At 37.6% G+C, this 25,868-nt stretch overlaps 1 protein-coding gene across 1 annotated transcript in view; it reads left to right on the forward strand.

Annotated features, from left to right (window-relative positions):
• Positions 1-25,868, forward strand: part of Rgs5 (regulator of G protein signaling 5) — a 44,865-nt gene that overhangs the window by 12,101 nt on the left and 6,896 nt on the right. The window contains exons 2-3 of the mRNA XM_048356672.1: positions 14,966-15,076; positions 20,944-21,005. Of these exons, the coding sequence (XP_048212629.1) occupies positions 14,966-15,076; positions 20,944-21,005 (173 nt within the window). The remainder of the gene's footprint in view (positions 1-14,965; positions 15,077-20,943; positions 21,006-25,868) is intronic.

The raw sequence follows: 25,868 nt of genomic DNA on the forward strand, positions 1-25,868 counted from the left end.
CAAAACTGTTTGTGAAATTTGAAGAAAAAAAAAAAGAATTCAGCCAGACACCAGAGGCTCACGCCTGTAATTCTAGCTACTCAGAAGGTGGAGATCTGAGGATTGCAGTTTAAAGCCAGCCTCGGCAAGAAAGTCCATAGGACTCATCTCCAATTAACCACCAGAGAATGGGAAGGGGTGCTATAACTCAAACTGGTATCATGCTAGCCTTAAGCAAAAGAGCTCAGGAACAGTGACCAGGCCCTGAGTTCAAGCCCCAGGCCAGCAAAAAAAAAAGTAAGAATCCCTTCAGTGCTTAAGGACAATAAAAGCACATGATGCCTAACTGTCCTGAACACAGGAGGAAAGGATCTCTCAGAAAGCATGTGTCTAGGTTAAAGGAGAAAGTCACTAGGGCAATCTGACCTCTCTTTCTCTCTTTGTCTCTCTGTCTCATCTGGTAGTATACTATTTCTTGCTTCCTGAGGTGTGGGTAGTCCTAACAGGTTTATAGTATGCTACTATTCTAGCATTTGGGAGGCCAAGACAGGAGGATTGAAAGTTTAAGGTCAGCCTGGGCCACATAGTGAGACTCTGTTTAAAAACATTCCCCTCTGGATGTGGCCAAAAGGGAACCCTACTTCATTGTTGGTGGGAATGTAAACTGGTTCAGCCACTCTGGCAAGCAGTATGGAGATTCCTCAGAAGGCTAAATGTAGAACTCCCCTACGACCCAGCAACCCCACTTTTGAGTATTTATCCAAAAAACTACAAACAAAATCAAAGTAAAGCCACCAGCACAACAATGTTCATTGCAGCGTAATTTGTCATAGCGAGAATCTGGAACCAACCCAGATGCCCCTCCGTAGACGAATGGATCAGGAAAATGTGGTACATATACACAATGGAATTTTATGCCTCTATCAGAAACAATGACATTGCCCCATTTGTAAGGAAATGGAAGGACTTGGAAAAAATTATACTAAGTGAAGTGAGCCAGACCCAAAGAAACATGGACTCTATGGTCTCCCTTATTGGGAATAATTAGCACAGGTTTAGGCAAGTCACAACAGAGGATCACAAGAGCCCAATAGCTATACCCTTATGATCACATAAGATGATGCTAAGTGAAATGAATTCCATTTTATGGAAATGATTGTTATATCAGAGTTGTAACTACTTTCAACATCCCATGTGTATCTGTAGTTTCTACTATTGATGATGTTCGTGTATCACCTTCTTGTGATTGTATCTACACTATCTCTGTAATCTTATCTGAGTGTATGGGAAACAGTGTGTACTGGTATTAGAATTAGGAAATTCAAAGGGAATACCAAAATTGAGAGACAAAGGGTAAAATACGAGAGAAACAACAACAAAAGCAATACTTGCAAAACTGTTTGGTGTAAGTGAACTGAACACCTCAGGGGGGGATAGGGGGAGGGGGGTATGAGGGACAAGGTAACAAAGAGTACAAGAAATGTATCCAATGCCTAACGTATGAAACTGTAACCTCTCTGTACATCAGTTTTATAATAAAAATTAAAAACAAAAAACAAAAAAAAAAACATTCCCCTCTGCCACCCCTCTCCCCCGAAATTCTGCCAAGTAGTTAGGGCTTAGATCCCTTACCTTCCTTAAAGGGTTGCTACACCAGCTCTGAAATGTACTAGCATTACGACTTTGGGTGAGTTCATCAGCCATTTTACACTATAGTTTTATCGTCTTTAAAATAGGGGAGAATGTTTACCTTACAGGGTTATGAGTATTAGATAAATTGTAAACATTGTCAACATTGTGATCATTATTATTTCAATTCATTGAATCATCATTAAACCCAAAATTAATGGCCATTTACACCTAGTTAGGCAGGACCAGTGTCCTGATCAAGATATATTTGTACACATTAATGGACATGCTAAATTGAAATCCCTTTGTAGAACTATTTACAGATAATAAACCTGGAGTCTCATTAAAATATGAAGTGAAACACCTCAAAAAAAAAAACTGTTTGTGAATGCAATGTATTTTGATCAATGTCACCCCTTTCAACATTCTCACCCATCCCTCCCCTACCACTCCTTCCCTCACTCTTTTTAATTTTGTAAGATATATGTTGAATGCTTGATTACATTCTCTCCCTCTTCTCTTCATTCCTCTACTCCTCTCCCCATGACCCCACTTCACTCCATTCAAGTACCTGCTTCCTGGTGTTTATTTTGTTGAACTTTGACTGCCTTTCTACAGAATTATTTTAGTTTCCCTTGAATCTATCCTATTTCAGTTAGTAAACACAAGTTGAGGGAGTTAGTCTTATTCTCCAGTCTCTTCAGTGTGTAAGACCTACAGGGCAGCTGCGTTGCTGGCTGGAAGGAAAGGAAGGGATGCTCTAGCTAGCAGTGCTGAGGAGAAATATCCAGGCGAGAGACCTTACAATATATGTATAGATGTTAAGCCCTTCTTTGAAAAGCTTAAGAAATACTTTAGGAAAATGTGAACTTTCACATTAAAATTTGAAAATTTCTGGAGAAATAGGAGAAGGACAAGAAGAGGGCTTTGGGCTCCAAACAGATACCCCTCTTCTCCCTGACAGCAGGAATTCACTAAGATCATTCACCTTCAAATACCACCCCTTTTGGGAAGCTTTTTGTAATTCCAGGGAAAAGTTATCACTCCATTCTCTGAACTGTAACAAAACATTTTTTTTTACTTAAAATCTTTTTTCCTCATAATTGATATTACTATTTTTTTGAGACTGGTTTTCATTACATAGTCGAAGCTGGCCTCTAATTTGGAGTCTTCCTGCCTCAGTCTCCTGACTGTTGGGTTCATAACCCTGTATCACCATATCCAGCTCACATCTTACTCTATTATCCTCAGATTGAACTTTGGTTGGGTACTTAATATTGTATAATTTAATTTTTAGTAAACCCTGCAACAAAGACATCATTACTTGACTAGCGAATAAAGGAAGTAATTCAAATGAGGAATCATTTCTTACTTACTTTGCAAAATATCACCATAGTATCTAGTAGATTACACAACAAAAAGATTTCACATTTTGCTCATTTGAAGGATTTAGACCTATAAGAAACTCTCAAAATATGACATGATTGAGCAGAGACTAGATTAGGAGAAAGGAGAAGGTAAATATTGTAAAAGCACATTAAACCTATGTATGCAAACAAACAGCACAGTGAGCCCTACCGAAAACTGTTCAAAGGGAGGGTAGTGACAAAAGAGTAGCGTAGATGAGTTTGCTGGATTGAAGTAATTTTATACCAGATGGAACTATCATAATGAAACTCCATTGTATTATTAATTGATGCTAATAATTTAAAAAAACAGAAATTCAGCTTGCCATTTTATAGATGAGGAAAAGAAGAGTTAACACAAAAATATCTTAATGTAAATTAATATCAAAATGTAGGTGTGAGTCAATAGTCATTTTTTAAGAACAGAAATCTTGAGAACAATACCTGCAGTTAAAACACTCTTGAAAGACAAAGAAGAGACCATTTGAACTCTAACTCTATGCCACAATAATGGTTCTTTTATTCCTCCATATTATGCTATTGTTTTGCCAAACCATTTTCCCAATTTGGCAAAGATAAATATTGACCAAGTATTCTCTTTGTGGTATTGCATTTATATCTATCACAGAAATGCTTTGTGAGAGACCACATTTCTGGGAGCTATAGCTTTATTAAGTAAAAGAATATTTGTTAATGACTACTAAGATCTCAATTAATTTTACTCTTATTCCCTTTCCCTCCCTTTCTTCTCCAGTACCCGTTATTACTTATTTTTCTCTAGTGTTACATCAAGTGAATTAAAAGTAAGATGTATCCAGAATAACAGACGTTCAGTCTCTGAAGCCTATCAGCATAATTTAACTCAAAAGAATACAGCAATGCTCAGGAGCTGTGGATACCACCACTGATCATAGACACTCCCGTGGGAATCTCTTCTGACCCTTCCAAAACCTTTGGAACTTGAAATGGCCATAAATATCTGTCTTCCTCCATTGGAAGGGAACCATTTTCCCACTACTTATTATTTGGCTTTCAAATTGAGTTGCCAAAAGTCCAGCAATCCAGCCAACACTATTTTGAATAAGTTGGGGAATTGAAGGTCAAAGGGAAATGAACTGTTTCTGTCCCGTTCATCTTGTCCCTCCACTGTCTCCTTCATTACCCCCAATAACCTACTCTGAGTGATGAGTATGACAGAGACTGGCCACAAAAGCATGGGAAATATCTCAGTTTTTCATGGGAACCCTTGAGGAGGGTGTGGACAGTGCTTGGGGAAAACAGTAACATTCTAAAATATAAAAGACAAGGGGGTGTTAGGGAGCAGTAGAAGCCTCAAAAAACTCCGTTTTGTCATTCCACATGACTGTCCCCAGCACAACAGCCAGCCATGGATATTTTCTATATTTTCAAAATTGTTTTCATGGTGGAGAATTCTTGAGATGATTTTATCTTGAATTGAGGTGAGCTTATCTTGAATTCCAGCCTAGAAGATCTTTCTTTGTTCATCATATTCTAAGCTGATTGTATTCTATCTCTTGTATCCTATCCTGTTGATTCAATAAATGGTGATTGGCCAACTCTAAGTACAACATGCTATGACAGAGAAAGGGACAGTAGTAATACACAGCATTCTCCAAATATTTTCTACATAGTGAATGTTATTCTGAATGCTCAGATGTGTGGACTTCCTACCCTGGTGACATATCTGTAATGTAGGAACTCTGTTAAAATTATACAGAAAAATGAGGCCAAAAATTGAGAGTAAAATAAAGTGATTTCAAAAAGAAAGAAAAAGAACTAAGCCACAGACTAGTGGTTCACACGTAGGATCCCAGCTATTCAGAATCTGTGGTTGGTAAGAGAGAAGCATCCCAAAGAGCTGGAAGTTGTTTCTGAAAGGCTGGTTTAGTATTGAACCAGGAGAGGAAAGTCATGGGGAGGATGTCACAGAAATTCAGTCCTGGAAAAAGATGGTAACTCAGGTATGGAGAAGAAACAACATGTTTAAAGAATTTCCTAGGATGAAATAAGAGCATCTGTGACCAACTTAGCTATTAGGAAAGAGAAAGACAACCTAATATAGCTAAAGGAGCAAACAAATAATCAGAACATGACTGTTAGAGACACAGCTATAATGGGATTTTGGGAAGAAAGTTTGAGTGGAACAGGAATGCTAGATTCCATTCCTTGGACACTGGAGCCCTCCTTTCTGTGGCTTTCTCATGAATATGCTAAAGATATTGATTGTTATAATTGTAAAATCTTAACACAAAGAAGAGGTTCAAAGTTCTCTTTCTAATTTCCCTCCTTTTTCTTTCTTTCTTTAAAGATAAGGAAAATCAAATAACCTAAGATCACCCAGCAAATTGGTGACTAGACTTACAAGATGTAGTAAAAGGCAGATGTTGCACTGTTCTCCCACTTATTTCCTGATATATCATGTTCTATGGTGTGTTCTGTGTTGAGAGCTGACACCTTTTTCTGCAAATAAGGTAGATGTTTTTCTTCACCAGTATCAAATTCACTATATGTAATAATACAGCAACAAATCAGCAAGGTAATTTATGGAGGGCCACACTAAAGGTGCCAGGCACTGATATGAGTACGCTCATCATAAAAGCATTAAGAAGTAGGGACTATTATTATCTCTCCATTTTACAGATTAAGAAAAAAATAAGTAAGGTAAGGTTTAGAAACTTGCCAAATGTGTAGTAAGATAAATCAGAGAAGTTTGATTTTAGTGTCAGAGCTCTTCATCTGTCTTTTTAGTTGATAGACTTGAAGGTGGATATTAATTAACCTTCCTTTCTTCCTAAGTCCTTTCTTCCTTCTTTTTCTGTACCACTGCTAGGACTTAAACTTAAGGCTTGGCCACTGTCCCTTAATTTTTTTTTCATTCCAAGGCTGGTGCTTTACTACTTGAGTCACAGCTCCATTTCCGGCTTTGGGGTGAATATAAGAGACTCACACACTCTCCTGCCTGGCTTTAAACCATTATCATCAGATGTGCCTCCTTAGTATGAATATTCTTGATAGCAGCATAAGGCTCCACTTGACTCTCTAAGAACAACCATCTCAATGTATAGAAGGGCTGCTCTACAACCTCGTCAAGTTATATAACCTGAAAAGGGCTTTTCACCAATTAAAGTTAGACTCTGTTTTCTGTCAGGTTCAAGGAGGAGATTTCACACAGTTCACCATGTTATTTGTGATGGTAATGATGGACTAGAGGTCTGGAAAGTATCTTCTGAAATCATTTGGACAGATCAGGTGGTCATATGGCTTTGTTCTCCAAAACAGCTGCTGTTAATCTGCTGTTGATGACTTTTCTTTGGTCATGGAAACTTTGCCACATTTATTGTTCACTATTTCCATGGTTCCATCACAATTATGGATAGTGGGTTCTCCTGAACTCCTCCTGTTTGAATTTCAGCAAACTTTTCTTTCTGTGGGAGATTTTTTTCATACTTGAAACAGTATTGTTTAAAAAAAATCCTTTTCAATGGATGCATTGTTATTTGTAAGTGTTTTGTTTGAAGCTTTACAGACTCACTGTCACTCTAGGGTCTGTGACTTTTGTGTGAGTGTGGTTGTAGCTGCCAAGGGTGAAGCCAGTTAGTATGTACCGTATATCAATTCCTCTCCATAGTCTTCTGTCTCCCTGAAAGGCTGCATGGGTGTGTAGTGTTATTGGGGAGGGTGTGATCAGTTATGGACCTTTAAACCAGTATCCTACAGTCCTATCTCAGGGACTGGCTCTCTTCCCTCCCTAGTTTTCTACTTCATTGTTTTCACTAGAAAGGAATAGGTTCTCAGTCTTCCTCTTTGGGAATAAGCCAATCCATCTCCTCAGTGAGTTACCATTTTGGATGACAGAGTCTATAATGGAATATTACCTTCCATTCCCTGTCCACTTTGCACTCCATAAGACAACTCTCTCAGAGATGAGAAGCACAAACACCAGTGCTGTCATTAAGGGAAAAGAAAAATGCGAATAAAAACTTCAGTAAGTCAATAGACATATGTTATTGTTATCATAGTTAAGAGTTGTTTCAGATCACCTGTTTTCTATTTGCTTTGAGGAGGGGTAACTGCCTGACCCTGTAAAGGAGACCTTGCCTCTGGATTCAGAAGTCCTACGATTACATGAAAGCTTGATGGTCTCATATGGCTTTCCACACTTAGATACATCAAGTATCTGGGGAGAGAGAGAGTCATTTCTTCCCCAGGTGACAACCTATGATGACCACACTTCATCAATTAGAACAAGGACTAGTAATCGCCTTGTTTAGTTTGTATTTGTCTGGGCACAAACAAAGGGCCTACAAAGATGGCCCCTTCCATGTTGCTTGGAGGTGTACCAGGGCCTTGATCTCTCATTTGATTACTGCTTTACAGTCAGAATATCCTTGCATATCAGCCTAACTTGGTTGCTACCTTTTCTACTACAGAATCACTGGAAACTGCTTCTGGCCTTTCCCAGTTCTTCTTAAATTACTGTCTTTGATATTTCACTCCAAAAGACATGGAATCTATCCTAACAACCAAGAAGAAACTTAGCTTAATGAATTGACTATTAGTACACCAAGAGTACAAAAGAAACTGCTACAAAATGCTAGGTGGCACGACTGTTAGTAAAGTGAGCAGATGAGAAGAAGGAGAACAGGGAAGGAGAGGGAGAAGATGGAAGAGAAGAAGGAGGAGGTGTGGTGGTGGAGATAGTGGAGGAGGAGGAGGAGGAGGAAGAGGAGGAGGAGGAGGAGGAGGAGGAGGAGGAGGAGGAGGAGGAGGAGGAGGAGGAGGAGGAGGAGGAGACAGTGACAATAATAATACTGTCTAAGGTACTACATGCCATTCATAGGGCAGGCCCTGAGATTTTATAAAAATTGTCTCTTGTATTCCTCACAGAAACTTCTTACTTCAGATCCTAATGATATCCCCAGAGATAATATACAACTTGCATAACTTCACTGAGATAGTAAGGAGCTATGGAAAACCACTAGTCTAAGTCAATTTGTTTTTCATCAAGTCTTGATTAGTTTTAGTAGATAACTCCAGCTATTAATAGTAATGGTAGGGAACGTTTTTACTCAGTAATGACACTTCAACTTATAAAAGGAAGACCATGTGCAATAATGGAATCTAACTGTGTCCTGCTTTGGGAGCATACTGCATACTTATTAACAAGTTGATGAAAAGTGTTTATATAACTTATTCCATAATCTTGACAAAGTTCCAGATCTCTGTTCTCTGATTGCTACTATATGAAAAAGATTCACCAACTCAAAATAATATTCTGATCCAGGAGCTGGTAGCTTACACCTGTAACTTTAGTTACTCAGGAGGTTGAGATCTGAGGATCATGGTTCAAAATCAGCCCCTGCAGGAACGTCTGTGAGACTCATCTCCAATTAACCACTTGAAAACCAGTTCTGTGGTTCAAGTAGCTAGCCTTAAGCTGAAGAGCTCAGGGATAGGCCCAGAGTTCAAGTCCCAGGACTGGAAAAAACAATTCTGAAATGGGATTCTGATCACCTTGTAGTTCGTACCAGGCAACAAGATGTCTAAGAACCAATGGCTGCATATAGGACTAGGAGATGTCAAGCCACGGGTGTCAGCTCCAAGTGTGAAGAGCTAGATACATTCATACAAGCTTTCTGTGGAATGGGCATAGTAGATATTATGGGGACTGTGGACTAAAATCATCACTTGTCCAAATAATCTCAATATAATTATTGTGACTTTAGAGAGCGCATTACTGAATGTACACTAGCATGTCCTGCTAATTGATATTGCTTCTTCAATGTTAAGCTGCAGTCAGCTGATGTAACTATAGAAGCCATCTTTGGAGCAAACCCTTTCTAAAAAGCTTGCTGACCACCTTGGAGAAATAAATTCTTGATTAGGGCAAATAGTCAATTTTAACTAACACATTATGTCACAGTATAGCCACTTAAGTGAGAACTTTAATGGCGATGGATGTACCTGTAGTATTTCTTCAGCAAGAGCCTGGAACAAATGTGCTCCCTTACTTTATCTCTTCACTAACTTTAGCCCATGCTTCCTATGGCCAGCAGGGGTCATCTGCAGCACAGATGTGGCTAGATTCAGTTGACTGAATTCGGATTGTCCCATGCCAAGACCCTTCTTATAGAAACATGTCCTGAAAATCTTACACATCTCAACTCTCCTGTAGCTCTTCTTCCTTCTTGACTGTTCCTAACATAAGTCTGAAATTGATAATTAATTCTGCCTTGGATTGTCACAATCTTATACACAACCACACAAGACTGGTCTATGCCACTGGGCCACTTTTGTTATCTTCAATTCCTGATGAGTTAGCCTCAGATTTCCAATGATTGCAATTATCACCTAGCATCAGAAAATTCCCTGCATAGTGTGAAGAACTGCATGCTTGTTCAGGTGTCAACTTTCCTTTCCTTTTTCCTCTTCCTCCCCTCCACTTCTTTCCTTCCTTCTACTCTCTCCTCTTCTATCCAGACTCCTGTCTCCTTCCCTCTTCTCCTTTCCTTTTGTCTTTCTTCAAGGTGCTGGGAATTGTACCTATGTTCTTGCATGTGCTAGGCAAGCAGTCTACTGCCAAGTGATGCCAATACCCCCAGCCCCTTATCTATTTCAGTCTCATTAAAGGGTAGAAATTGAATTCCGGTATTTTGTGGTCCTTACAATCATTAATGGCTCTTCTCTCCTGTTAACGAAGTTAGAAGCATCCTGGTCCTCCAAGGGTCATTCTATGGTACACTCCAATATTCTACGCACCTCATACCCAACTTCAGTTTAACTAACCCAGCAATTCAATTCATTCTTGTATTTATTCATTCCCTAGTTTATACAGCAAGTCTTTATCAAATACTTATTAAGCTCTAGTTTCTGGACAAAATGCTAAGTATATAGATGTGAGAAAAACTGATCTTGACCCTGATCTTGGGGAACTGGCACTCACCTTGAAGAGAGAGAGGTAACAATTAAAGATCTAAGTTCAAACTGGTAAGTATCTGCTATCACACTTCTTTTATATTACTATACCAGTAGTTTTATGTTATTATATATGTTTCCTGAGTCTGTGACCTACATTTTGTATTATTACATCACACCTAATTCTATCAATAAGTGGAGATCTGTATATATATTACATATATATCTATTGTAGAGTTTGCATGCAATGGAAATGTGCCCTTTGATTGTTTGAAGTGTCTCCAAGACAGGAAGCATCCTTATAAGCATTGAAACTCTGGGTACAGGACGCTCTATGCAATAGATTGTCAATACATTTTACTTGAATGTAATCACATTTCTGAAAAGTCAACTGTGTATTTCTTAGTGTTCCTTTCCTTACAAACAGCAGGAAAAACATTTCCATTTAATTCAGCAATTAGCAAGTGGACTAAGGGGTTCATGGCTTCAAATTTTGATTTCCTGGCTCCCATAATCACACAGGGAGCAGACTTAAATTACACAACCCTACACTTCTTCAAAGTCTTTCAGCTTGAAACCAATGGGATGAGTCATCCCAGGGAAAAATTCTCTTCCTCTGAGATTTTAATTAAAACTTTTACCCAGTCATTTCCAATTGATTTTTCATTTCAAAACAAGTTTTCCTTTGTGAAACAAAAGGTTAATAAGAGGAAGGGGAGAAAGAGAAGAGGTGACAACCATTATTTCTTGTGAATAAGCATCAATATAATTTAGCCAGGAAAAAAAATACCCGGTGTGCAGTCAAATAGAGGCAGAGATTGAGTCTGGAATTGTAAACAAACTAAGTTTTGTTTTTGTTAGATAGGGTTGTTTTTGACATTATTTTAAAGTCAGGTCCATTCCTGTTTATCTTTAAAAGGTAAAATAATTCAGTAAATTCAAGCTTTCTTTTGGTATTCTATTTGATTTTTTCCATTCCTTCCGCACCCCTACCTCAGCTTTGGTATGTAGTCAGAGTAGAAGAAAGAAGAAAGTGGTAATGAAATATTTCTCCAGGAATCCGGAGGAGAAAAACACTGTGTGAACACTGATTTTCCTTGTGCAAAGAGTAAAATGTTTGGAATGGTTTGAATTTCAGCATTAGCCAATTCTTCAGCTTCTGTTACTGTTTTGTGGGCATAAATGTAACCATATTGTTCACTTTCTGTGTAGGCTTACAGTTCTGACTGAGTGATTGGACTTCTCGTCTTGTATATGCTATTTAATGTCCTGTTCTTAAGAAGACACTAGGCCAGTAGGTAAAGCCTTAGAAAGCAGTACTTTCTAAAGCCCAGCATTGCCTTTGTCCAGGGTATCCTCAGGACAATTGTGAGGTGTCCTTGTGTGTGTCCAGTCTGAGAAAACAGAATTTGCTTTTCTACAGGTGGTGTTGCAAACCAGAGTTGATTTCTAGAGCTCCCCACTCATATCAACACACAAAAGCTATTTAAGAAGTGAGATTGATAGAATAGAACTAAGGTTCTATTCATCCTGGTTTATACAAAGACTTTGTGGACTGTCTTGAGACTTTGGTCATCACCTATAAGTAGTACTTTTAAACTGGGAAAATGCATCCAGAATCATGAAGCACACTGAGTTTATAGGACAGAGTCCCTTCACTACCTACAGACAGATAATTCATAGAGACACTTTCCAATAGGTTTACTTCTTTCTTTCATTCATACCATATGCTCTGCCGCCTGGGTAAAGTTCATTCCTTTCTCCATCACCCAGCACTCTGTCAAGAGAGGCCAAGTGCAGCTTTCATCCTTCCTGGGCAGCATTTCACATTCAAGCAGTACAGGCTGCTTTTGCATTCCAACAACCACATTTCCTCTTCTTTTTCCAGAAGGCCTCTCTTTGCCTTGTCGATGTCTCCTCGCCCTAGTGGCATTGGTACTTCTCTGTAGTGTGGTGAGTGTGGTGCTGCTTTCTGCACACCCTCTCAAAAGGGTACTTGAAATTGCTATCAACTATACGCTTACTGAAGCCAACCTGACTCAATAAACCTGATCAATAATTAAACTAGTAAGAAAGAAATAAGGTAATGAATGAATAATTATTTGGCAACACTTACTTCCTTTGTTCTCACTACCCTTTAATGTACAGCTATGGGGTGATGTTCCTGAAAGGGGACTTATGCACAAATATCCTTCTGCCTTTTACAAAAGTAAATGGCTCAAGCTGGCTATGGTGTTGTGTGTTGATTGTAATCATAGCACTTTGAAGGTTGAGGCAGGAGAACTGCAAGTTTAAGGTCAGGCTCTTATCTCCAACAAAACATCAATTGTTTCATAAGACATAAGAAAAGGGAAAAAGAAATAGGAATTGAGAGAGGAAAATACAAATTAAATTAAAAATACACCAAACATTATTACATGTGAGATATTTTCATTATGAATCTAAATAGTCTCCAATACTCAAACAGTGGTGAATGCACTGTTGATTCATGCTTCAAACTAAAAGTACTTCAAACATGCATTTGACTTATGTACAGGAATTGAGGGGCATATATAATACCACCTGTCAGCCATCAGAGGAGAGCCTTATATTCTACATGCATTTCTCCTATACCCTGATAATGTTTCCTTCATATTTCAGATAAATGTAACGCAGGCAATTCTTACCTCCAGTGATACAATATGTAAAAGTTTGTGTCTAGTGTGTTTTGTTCTAAGTAATATAGGAACTTTTGTTGGTTTTTTGATTTGGTTCTGAAAGCTGAAAAACACAGATTGAGTTTGGGTGAATACAACAATTATTCGATTTAGTCCAACTTCTCAGATTTAAGATTATATGTCAAATATTGTGCTAAAGGATTCCCAAGAGTTGATGTATTTACTCATTGGAAAAGTCTGAAGCTACACAATGCTATAGGACCCAATTTCTGGACAGGAAAACATTAGATAATCAAAGGAAGACTTCTTACTCAGTAGGTTACATAAACTCATTTAGCAGAACATCCCTTAATGCTGTGTTCCACTGAGCCTGGCATGATAGGGCTTCAGTCAGTGAGAAGATTCCTCCAAGGACAGAAGCAAAAAGAAATGCGAGGGGAAAAAGATGCTTAATTCTTAATCATGGTTTTGAAATCATATTTACAATACCAAAAGAAAACTTTACATAACAATTAGGTACTTAGGACTGTTTTTCTAAGCTGCTGGAGTAGGTTTCCTTAACTTTTCTAACATCCATACTTGTTAACCTTGACCATTCTATTTAAATTGTCTCGTTGCCATCTCTCTATGGATAAAGGAGGCTTGTGTTTATGATGTCAAAATCCTGTCTGGACACAATGTGAGCCTCATCACGGCTCTTTAAGACTTTGGTTATGATTACCATTGACTGGTAGACAAATGTTAACTGATTTATGGGGCCAAAACGACGATATTTTTAGCCCATGTTGACAAATATTTTTGAAAGTTTACTATGTTGCCAAGCAATTGTGCCAGGCACAAAGGTTAAGAGGTATTTAAAACTCAATTTCTACCTTCAAAGAGTTCTATCCAGTTGAAAAACAGGCACATAAATCAATAACCCTAATGCAATATCATAAACACGCTTTATGCATAAAAGCATGTGTAAGGTGTTCACACTGACAGGAAAGGACAGTTCTGGGTTTCCTAGCACGCAATGACTTGTCTGTAGGTTAATGTTTAAGATTTACATAGTGCCTTCTAAGCTCAGAATTGTGTTAACATGATAGGATGATTAATTCTAGATTCAAAATGGAGCATGAAAATAGTTGTAGCTCGTGATGGAGAAGTACCCAGAGTTTTGACCATATTTACTCAATAAAATGCTGAAGCCACAAGGACTAATGAACATGGCTGTCATCTACCCATAGACAATTAACACACATCTGTGAAGGCTTGCTGCATATGAGCTACGCCAACAGCCATCATGGTACAATACCCAGAGCTTGGAAAAGAAAACTTTGTATACAACTATCAAGCAGATTTATACTTTATAACTAGAAATGGCTCAGGAAAATATCTAGTTTAACTCTCACATTTTACAGAAAAGGAAACAGAGGATTGGTGGTACAGAATATTGTGAGATCTATCTATCTATCTACCTACTTATCTACAATGGAATATTATTTAGCCAAAAAGAAGAAAGAAATTGTGGCATTTTCAGGGAAATAGAACAATCTGGAAATCATTGTATTGAGGAATTAAGCCAGATTTGGAAGGACAGCAGTCGTATGTTTTCTCTCGTCTGGGCAATAAACCTAAAATAAACACATATGTAAACACATACAGTAATATATGTGCATATATGTATATGTATACATATGAATATATGTATATATGTGCATATATATATACTAACTTTAGCAAAATGTGTATCAGAAAATTGAAACATGTCTCGTCTGATGTGTATATACAAATGGAATCGGTGAGCCTAACAAACAGGGAGATGGGGTGAGTACAGTCAAAATACTTTATGCACATGTGTCCAAATGGAACAAGCAAACCTGGCAAGATTGGTTTGAGAAGGAAGAGGAGAGAAAAGGTGACTCAGATCAGCATGAATTGCATACACAAATGGCCATATTAAAATGAGACCCACTTGTACAGCTAATCACTGCCACTTTTTTCCAAATGTCTTAAATGTAATCAGTGACTGGGACCAGAAGATTTCACAAGGGCATTCTAGAGACTAACAGCTTGGCCTCACTACCCTTCCGTTTCTTAAGCCATAAAATAATAAGTAATATTACTAGGGCATCTGAAATATGAAAATAAGAGAGTACATGTAAAACCACTAAGATTAAGAGATGATGGAAATGAACCACAGTCACAGAAAGAGCTGGGGAAGTGCTTATTTTAGATCTTTTATGTCTTTCTGCCATAAGAATGAAGGCAGTGGAAGGAGTTTTTCCCATCCCTGTTTGACACAGAAAGAAATCTCTTCTCAATATCTAAACACTCACCTGGTATTCTTGTTCCCCTTTGCATCATTTCTCTCAGGGCCAAGGAGATTAAGATCAAGTTGGGAATTCTCCTCCAGAAGCCTGACTCAGCTGTTGACCTTGTCATTCCATATAATGAGAAGCCGGAGAAGCCTGCCAAGACCCAGAAGTGAGTCATGTTTGGATTCCACTCATTTTCTTCCAGATGACAGTCATTCCTTAAGTGAATAGCACCAGCCATATCTATAGAACTACCCACTTCAATTCTTCATTGAAGATCATAAGAGTCCTTGGAGAGTTGGTTTGTAAAGAAGCAGGCTTTGAAAGAGAAATGATTCCATGTCAGGCAACATAATTTTGAACACTGGTAGAGTTTTTATAAAACAAAAACAAAAACAAAATCAGACCTGCCTTATCTTTTAAAATGGGACCCTATTTTTCAAATTGCCACCAGATATGCCCCAGTGATTCAGCAGACAACATGTGATCATGTGCAGCATTGGGTTAGGTAACTATCCCTGATCCCATTATGCCCTGCTAAGAAATGTCCAAGGCTCTTCCTCAGGCTTTAATAAAGAGAAGGACATTGTCCTTGAAAAGATGAATTAAGCAATTTAATAATGTCTTCCAAAGGTTCATCTGAGGAAAGATAGACTACTACTTCTGGGAGAAATGAATATTTGCCTATTTCTATTTAATGTATATCACATTTCCCCTAACTTATGAGTTAATATTCCTCCTAAGATTTATTCTGTCCTCCCTCTTTTACCCTCATTTAGTTCCCCATCATTACAACTTCCACATCTCTCATCAACTTGGGCATGGTAGGAAATAGAAATATATAATGTAAAATATATGATGCTGTCCTATATATATACTATATGCTATGTATCTACTATATAGTATATAATGTATATCATACAGTACATGGTATAGTATATGGCTGTATATATACACATGTGTATATATATACCATACATACAATACAGATTATATATCTGATATCTGATATATACAATGTATATCATATATGTATCATATCATATGATATGTATTGTACATATGACACATATCATAATATATATGTCCATATAGATCTATAGTGATAGATCTCTCTATATGTAGGTCTTTATCTATATAGAGATATGATTGAAGGTATATGTATATATACATAAGTAAGTGGTAGAGCCTGGTACTGACATACATACATGTGGTAGAGCCTGGTACTGACATACATACATATATGTATGTATATACACATATATGTGTATATACATACATATATGTGTATATACATGTATATGTATATACATACATGCATACATATATGTATGTCAGTACCAGGCTCTACCACTTACTTGAATCACACCTCCAGTGTGGCTCTTTGCTGGTTAATTGGAGATGGAGTTCAAGCTTTAACCACAGTCTTCCATTTCTCAGTCTCTTGAATAGCTAGGATCACAGGCATTAGTTACTAATACCTGGCAAGAAACTATAGTTCTAAATGGACTACAAGCTATGGCAGTGAATCTAGATCTCACTGTTCACATGGGCCCTTGTTTGCCTATTCATCTTTCTTCCAGAGCTACCTATATCATTCCTGTCTAAATAGATCCTCTTCATCTTCCCTTCAAAAAGCAGTGATACCCTCAGAATTCAAGAAAGGAGAGAGGGAAAGGGAAAGGGAAAGGGAAAATCCTCTATGTCACCTAAAAGCTTTGAGATCACAGAAACATAGGGACAATATAGGAATCCCTTTTAACCTCCATTTCTTGTTTTACATTTAACACTTTTAGAAAGTAGCTAACCCATCTTTTGCCCAAGTGACCTTCAACTTAATATATCTGACTTGGTTGGGAGATTAAAAAATGCATTATAATTTATAAAAAATCCTAAGTGGATATTTCCCTTCTGTTTTCACTACTTCAAAGTGATTGCAAAGCAGAAGTGGGGCATGATTGGGTTTACTGCATTGCCAAATAAAAAGAAGGAAAATTAATTCAATATGAAGCATGAAGTTCAGAGTGCTTGTGAAGAGTGAGAATGACATTTCAAAGTAGCAACATATCAAGATGTCTACTATGAAAGAAATTGTTTAGTAATTGTTGACTTGGTGGGATAAAATTTAAAAATATATATAGTCCTACATTTCCTGCTTTGATTCTCTAGTCTAATATCCCACATAAACATTTGTACTATTTGGCTAAATAAATTCACAAGCAAGCTTGTCCTGATATTTATTGGGTTATTTGCCTCTCTTGCCTTCCATTCATTTTCTCCTTCTGAAAATTTGATTTGTTTCAGAAAAGTTGTTTCCATCTCCAAAGAATTTCTCTCTTTTTCTCTCTGTTGTTTACTACCTTTTTCTTTTCACGGTGACCACTAAGTTTCTCACTCTCTTCCAAATCCATAACCCTATTTAACCTCTTCATGTCGGGCAAATTTCTATGCCTTTTATCTAACAAGGAAAGTCTGGTTTTTGTTTTTCTTTTCTAGAAGGAGAGAAAATGATTTGCAATGCACTATTGCACACAGAAACTCCCTTAGGGCAATGAGGAAAGAAGTCTGCCAAATAGTGGGCATGTTTCTGATCTGGACACTAATGGGAGTAAGTTAAGACTTGAAGAGTCTCTCCAAGAACTCTAAAATATCATGATAAAACATTCTGATATGAACTCTGTCAACTTTTATTACCCACATTCTCTCAGAGAAAAAATTAACCCTCTTGGCTGAAAGTATTCATAATCTTCCTTAGCATTCTTATATTTTAGGGAACATTTCTGTTTCTTAATATATTTTTAATTCTTGATTGACAAAAAACCCATTTATACCATTGGGGAATTAAAAAAAAAGCAACTGCTGATATTCTTATACCAAACTCCAGCTTTGGTTACAGATGTACTAGTTGTAAGAAATACTTTTCCTTGGGCCTTCTTCCCTTGGAAGAAACAAGTACCCTTCCCTGTTTCACTGTCTCTGCTCTCCATCCCTTTAGCTCATAACATTCACTCTCTCCTTGGAGAACTCTAGAAATCTACATGTACTGTTCCTAACATTTTATCTTCTCATTAGGCTTAAATTTCCTCCTCTCCCTCTTCCTCCCTTTCCTCCCCCGTGAAGCCCTTCTCTCCTGCCACTTCTTGGATTTGTCAGCGGCTTGCCATCTACCTCCTTGTTAAAACTCTTTCTTAACTTCTGATCCTCTTTTTGTCCCACATCTTCTCTTCTTCTAAGTGCCCTGTCCCTCATAATACTCAAGGCTCTGCTTCAGATCATCAGAATGAACAATAAATAAAATTAGTGACCCACATGAGTTTAGTTTGTAGTGATTAGTTATCAGTACACACATGTAATCCCAGCTATTCAGGAGGGGAGGCATGGGTAAGAGGATAATAGACCAGCCTGGAGTTGGCAAAAATCTGAGACCCTATCTAACTTTTAATTAAAGCACAAAAAAGAAAGGAGGAGACATTGGCTCAAATGGTAGAGCACCCGCCTAGGAAGTGCAAGGTCCTGAATTTAATCCCTAGTAACACAAAATTTAAAGAAAAGAAAATTAATACCAAAGCCAAGCCAAACAAACAAAAATCCCACCTCTGGCACATAGAATAGTTAAGATACTTTCTGTGGTTACAATCCATGCATGGAAATGACAGCAAGACAGCAGATACAATCAACGTTCATAGGACTCATGGTTAAAATATATTTATCTTCTTCTGTGTCTTTCAATAGCCAGACAAACTCTGGGTAAATTGAGACAGCATGCATTCACTTACTAATTTGACACATATACAATTATTACAGGCTGTCCTGCAGTAAGTTCTGCTCATGATCAATCTCAAGTCCTTTGGTATTTATTGAGCTCTTATCCTATGGACTATACTGACCTGTGAATCATGGGTGAGTGACAGATGGAGAAACAGGAAACCTGCTGTTTTGGTTGCATATACATGGGCTCACAATTGCACATACACCTTTGATCTTCACAACAAAGTTTGCATATTCAAATGCAACTGTGGAGAGACAGACCACAGAATAGGGTGGGATGAGATGGGGTCTCCATAAATGATAGTCTGTGATTTTTCACCAGCAAGTATACCATTGTCATACCAGAAGTTTTGGCAAGTAAAGTGTGGTAAGAGTGGTTGAAAGCAAGAGAGAGCTGCCAGTACCATGCACCATGGCCACTTCCTGAGCCAGATGGCATTTAGACCAAGCATTATAAAACACAGTTAATCATTCCTATAAACACTTGTCTTGTCATTTGGAGTCCCTTCCTCTCCTTCTGTCATACACCCACACAGAAACTTTGTGCTCACTCTCTGTGTGGTGAGCTTGGACCTTGCAAGCCAGTATGCTTTACTGGTCATTTAGAAATCTGCATCTATCTTGTTCCCAAAGAAGTCAGACTTAATGAAGGTTGACAAATTTCTGAGAATCGGGACAAGATGAACCCGTTACTTCCTAGGCTGGTGATAAGAACACTGGGATGCATGCTGCAGGAGACAGGTCTCATTTGACTGTGACCTTAAGTTGATCTGGACTGATTTCACCTCCAAGAACCCCCTCTGCACATGTCCTTTTCAGGAATTTAATCTTGGCTGTGATGCAACCAATGTTGACTTGGTTCTAACAAGACCATTTGGGACAAATGAGATCTGGTAGTAAAGTTTGGTGTATCTCCCCATGACATTATTTCCTCCTGAACTCCTTTATATTAGCCAGAGGAAAATGAGGGCAGAAGGCGATTGCATTCTGCAAGAATATTTATAAAACTAGATGATTCAGTGAGTCAACTCCCTTTGGTCTGAGCCAGTTGCTTTTGTTCCATAATTCAAGGTCTTGCTGCTTCTGCAAACAACTCAATTTGGTAGGTATCTGTTTTATAGGAAATATTGAACCCCCAGTGAAGAAATTAAAGTATATAAAGGCTTATGCTGAATATGTAGGTATGACGGAATATATCCATAGAGAAAGTTCTTGGTATAAAGCAATATAGAAGAGTCAGAGGAGTTATTGACCTCTAGAAATTTATCATTTTTATAGTTAACCATAAAACCAACCAGAAAAATATAGAGACACACCTCGGCTCCACATCATATCACTTTTCCTCCCTGTATCCCTTCCCATTGGCAAAAGAGAAGGGTGTTCACTTGTGAAAAATAAACTTCCAAGGAATTAGTGTGCTTTCAATCTATTATATTTGTCTCTATAGCATGGAAAACAGAAAATGCCTCAGGTAACTTCACAGGGTAGTTACTGTCATTTTTATCAAGTTAAGTTTCAAAGAGTGAACACATAAAACATGATAAAAAATCACATGATTTAAGATTCACAGTCTGTACATTGAAATGAGGAATCAAAATGTCAGGAAATAATCACAGTTCTTTTAGCCAAGAAATCCACTGCTACTTTAGACTCCTTAGACAGACAGAATGAGGTTGAATCTGAGCCAGAAATATGAAAAGTGAAACAACTATCATATTGATCTCAAATGCTAGCCTCAATCACTGAAATCCCTCAAATAGCATTTCTTAAAAGTCAGAAGCAAAAGTTTTCCTGAAAACTGATAAACAATTTTAGAACTAAGAAAATTTCAATTTTCAAAACATCCCTATTGCCCTTCATATTGTAATAAATGCCCTCTCAGTCTATTTTGATTTGACAATGAAGAACTCACATCCTACTGCAAGAGTTAAATAAGGTGTTCCCAGAGGGAAAGAATGCAGTCAACCATCCCCTGGCAAAACCAGCTTACTTTGACACATTCTACTGTGACAGAAGGATTGGTGGTTGGAGTTGAAAGCAAATTGCTTCTGGGTATCTGCATATATAAATGTTAAAATAAAAGCAACATTGCAGATATAAAAGCAAATCTGTCATCAGACCCATTGTTAGAAAAGAATTCAAATGTCCTTGTCCTGAGAACAGCATCATTTCCACCAAAGGAAAAAAAAAGAGGTCCAAGGCATTACTGTGCATGTTTAACTCCTCACCTATGCCATCAGCCTTTTCTGTCCTTATTCTTGATTTTAGGCCCTCGCTGGACGAGGCCCTGCAATGGCGTGATTCTCTGGATAAGCTCCTGCAGAACAACTGTAAGTACACATTATTTTTTATTATGATCAGGATAGAGACAGAAACACAGAACACCTTAGTTTAGCCCATCTCTTTCTTCCTAAACTTTGGTTTGGTGAGGATGGATTGTAGTTGTACAAAGATCTCTGCACAGTCATAGGTTTGATAGCTCGAACTGCTACCAAATACTCCCCTGACCTGACAAGAGTTGTGATCTTGACGTTCAGTTTCCTCTCCTGACAGCATACCATTTTTTTTAATGTTCAAACCAATATAAAGGTCAGAATTCTTTTCCAAATGAAAATCAACACAACAGTGAATACTCCTTTTCCCTAACCCCAAGTCCTTACTTATTTCCAATACTCATGGTATCAGTTTCAAAGCACTCGTGGTCATGATTCACCAGGTTAATTCTGTAGCTAGTCTTCAGACAAATTGAATTGCCTGTTTGTATAAGATTTCTATGTAATCCCTCTGTACTCATTCATGTCTCTTATTTGTTGAAATTCTCTCTTTCCTGTAAGAGCTAACCTGCATGTTAAATCCAGAATGAATTATTCACCCTTTAGACTTCCAGAACCATTTGTCAGCCCATCTTTTATGCTGATCAGTAGTTTTTGCCTTGTGTTCTTTCTTCTATCTTCCTTCTATGAAAGATTCCTGAGGAAGAACCAGTGGAATGACAGACATAACCAGCATCACCAACCTGCCCCCAAAATACTTAACCTACATTCCCACACACCAGCACCTGCATAGAGAACAACTATAAGTCACACTTTTGCTACTCAGTTCTTAGGAGCTACTTTTGTTTGAATCTGCTAAAACTAAAAATGTGCTTGCAGAAAATATCTGAGATTAGCTGGGATTTTTACAAAATAGGCAAGGAAGATAGACGCATTTGAGAAAGACATGCTTCCAGAAGTTCACAATTATTTCTGGCATTTGATAAACATGAAACACTTAAATTCAGAGAAGAACATATTTGTTGAGTTATGAGACATTTGGTATTCTTTTGTACTAAAATAGGCCATTTGCTCTCATGGCTGATATAGTTATCCAATCATTCTATATGCCAAAATTTTCTTCAGTGAATATAAAGGCAATTGGCACCAAGTCTGTAAATAATATAAAAGCAGGCAAGCTGCTACTCTATATCTTTTCTGCCTAGGATTTTCTACTTCATTTTAAAACTAACTTTCAATCATCCAATGTCTTTGACTTTGTTCTTAAAGTACATCAACTTCTTGAATGTTCCATCCTCAATGCTATTCCTGGCCCCATATGTTTTCATCTATTAGGTCTATGGGGGTTGATGACAAGTATGTTGTTTTTGTAAACATAAAAATAGATTGTGCTAGGGTGCTTGTGTAAGTTAATGACACTATTTCTCCCACATGATCGTTTTTGAGAGAGAAGGGAGAGTGAAGCACTCTAGTGGCAGTCAAGTTTCTGGTAGTCAAATATTTCCTTGATATACCCTTGGTAATAGTAGCATGGGTCCAGGCTCATTTTTTGTCTCTACCATTGCCTTTTCCCTTTGTCCCTCTTCTTTTGTGTTCTGTGTTTTTAATTTTTTTTTTCTTATCTAACTCACTGGCCACCACACTTGTCATGCAAGACAATTATTATAATAATAAAAGCCAAAGCTAATAAGTCTATTCCTCACATGCTGGATATTATTCTAAGCACTTTATATATATATATATTTGCCTATTCAATGATTGTAATATTTTGACTTACTTACAACAATAATCCCTCTTTTCAGAATAGAAAGCTGAAATGAGAAACTAGATAGTCTGGCCATAAAATACTAAGGCAAAAGAAAAATCCGAAAATTTATTTTTTCTTTACTGTTTGTATATTTTGGTCTATGAGTGGGAAGGAAGGAAATGCTTCCCTTTGTGTGCCTTATTTAGTTCAGTGAAAACCTGTATTAACTATTAAGTGCACAGATTTGGGATAGAAGATAGGCTGTAAAAGAGAGGTAGAGGTAAGTGAAACTCAAACCTAGAAGTTAAAGGGGCAAACCATCTCAATGAAAGAACAGAAGTGATCTTTTCCTGCTTAGAGACAAAAATACTCAAGAACAAGTAGTCAGCAGTAGTGAAGATGCCCCAGATATGACATTGGGTTAGATTTTGAATAATGACAAAGCTTAATCTTAAATATGTTATAAATAACAGTGACCAAAGCCAGCACTTATGGAGATATATAATGATAATTGTTTGACACTATCTAAGAGCGGTGTCTGAATTATTTAATCTTAACCACAGCCCTATCAAGTAAGTTTCCTTGTCTCCATTTGACAGATAAGGCAACTGGACCACGTTACTGCAACAATATAGCATGCCAGGATTCACTCCCAGGCAATCTTGGCTGTAAAATCCATGCTTTCATTCAATAAGCTATATAAAGGTACATATGCATTGTTAGTACCATTTCCTTCTCCTTCTCTTCTCCTGTGGGAAGAGATTTGTGCTACTCTTCTTTCCAGTGTTTCTTTTTTTCCCTTTATACAAAACTGAGTCGGGTTGATTGAATTCTGCTTTTATTCACCAAGTGATCCTGTAGGTGGTTTCATTTGTTCTAAGGAAGAGATGCTACTTTATTACCTATATCACTCAAGGGGGACAGCTTTCATGTGGGCAATATCTCAGAGTATTGTATTTCCAGAAGATCGGATGAGCTTCATCTGCTTTCTGAGAAGTAGATGCCTGGGGAGGTAAGGTGAGAGATGTAGGGAGGCTCATGCAGGCACAACAGTGAATGTGTTACTTTCTAGAGATGTGGGCTGGGAGTCCTCCTGGAGTGTCAAGGGTAGAGAAGGTGGCAAGACAGAGAACATATGTCTATTCCTATATAGCTATTTAGCTTGGAGTCTTTTCAACCCTTGTCCCAAGAAGACATCCTCAAGGGTGATAGGAATTCAGCAGAGAAAGTATCATTAGAAAAGTATAGATTAGTAGGGATGCATGGCTACTAGAGAAGGTATCATTTGAATGTATGGATCAACAGGAAAAAAAATCCACAGGGTAGGGAGGAGAAAGAGCAATGTGAGTCATTATAGAGGGTCTTAGTTTAAAAAAAAAACCCTAGGAATGCTCAAAAGCCAGGTGACAGGAAGAATAGATTTAAACATCTCCTGGAACAATTGGGTATAAAGTCATTTATGAGTTAGGTTCCATGTGTATACATGGACAATGTCTTGAAATAATTTTGTGGAATTCAACTAGAGCTATAGAACCAGTATTCAAGGAATTGACTCCCTGCTGTGGAAGTTCTTTTCTAGGCTCATTTCTTGGATATATAGTAAATGTCAACTCTGTTGTCAGTTCCAGATACATGCCCTCTCATCTTAAATAGCAATGTTTAGGAGGACTCATGTCTTTCTTTTTGCTCTCTGTTTTACAGTGATGTAGAATGGGTGATTCAGAATGCCTGGTAGTTTATTGGGTTATGCGGTTAATAAGAATTAATGTGCCATGAGCTTATTTTCTACAACTATTTTCTCCTCTGCAGTCCTAGATCTAGTTTGTGAGAACTCATAAGGCTTCATTTCCTGGCAGCTGAAAATCCCTGGGAACTTTTCCATTTCCACAGAGACTATCTGTCATCGCCTGTTGGAAACACAATGAAACCTTTAACCATGACACAAAGAGAACTAGTCCTTTTTTCTTCTCTCAGTATATATGTTGACTCTCATGTCATTAAATGATGACAAGCAGTGATGGGATCCACTAGAAAATATGAGTAGAGATAAAAAGAAAATATACCTAATTTTAACCAGGCAAGGTTATCAAATGATTTTAAAGTAATTCCTGTATTCCAGTTTCTAGAGGAAATTGTTTATCATTCCTATCATTATTCCATGATAGGTTTTCAAGTATTGGTCATAAAAATGTTTCTAGAGTAGGTATAGGGAGAAAGGATTCAATTATGAAGTGCTGTGTTTGGATGCTGAAACTGACGCTGGCTTTAATCCAGGTTAATTTTCACTCCAGGCATTGTTTCCTCAGAACTGAATGTAGTTTCAGAGACTATGAAGAGCATGGGAGATAAAAATATACCTCAAGTAAAGCCAACACTGGAGGACACTACATCTCTAATTTAATCATCACTTTTTTTTTTTGCTTGTGTGTGAAGTCACTGCATTAAGCAATGTCTAATGAATGAAAATTCATTCTGTATGGAAAAAAACCCACAGAAGACAAACTCTAGGGAAAGAGAAATTGATTGAAACTGGGTCAAAGGCAATGCATTCTGAATAGTGACTATATTCTGAAAGAAGAATGGATTGTTTTAGAAGCAACTCCTGATCAGGACATGTTGGAGGAAAATGGGAGAGTCCTTCTTACCTCTGCCCTGAGGGAAGATGACAGCCATGTGATGTGTATACATATTTCCATTTTCCATCTCTCTTGCCTGCTTAAACCATCCCATATATTCTATTCACCTCCCATGTTGGAAATTAATAAAGAAAGGGGAAATGAATGGAGAGTCAAAAGATCAGACCTCAAAATTTTCTGAGATGATATTTTATCTACATATGTTTGTAAATGCATACATGGATATATTTCTTAGAACATAAACTGAGATTTGTTGTAGCATTACTACTGAAGCCACAATGGCAGTAGTTACTTTAAATTCAATATATTTAAAAAAACAGGTATGTCATTAATGGCCACAGTAACTAATTACATGTAGCTCCTCTATCTGACCCTACCCTTTAGTTCTCACCTTGACTATTACCACCTTCCCTCCCCTAAACCCCAAATGATGTTAGAGCATTCTGTCTCTATAATTACCCATCATGTACTTTTTCCTTCATTGCATAAATATTCAACGTAGCTCTTCATTTTCTTTTAACTATAAGTTTCGCTGGA

Source organism: Perognathus longimembris, chromosome 11, assembly GCF_023159225.1.
Source record: "Perognathus longimembris pacificus isolate PPM17 chromosome 11, ASM2315922v1, whole genome shotgun sequence".
Taxonomy (NCBI): Eukaryota; Metazoa; Chordata; class Mammalia; order Rodentia; family Heteromyidae; genus Perognathus; species Perognathus longimembris.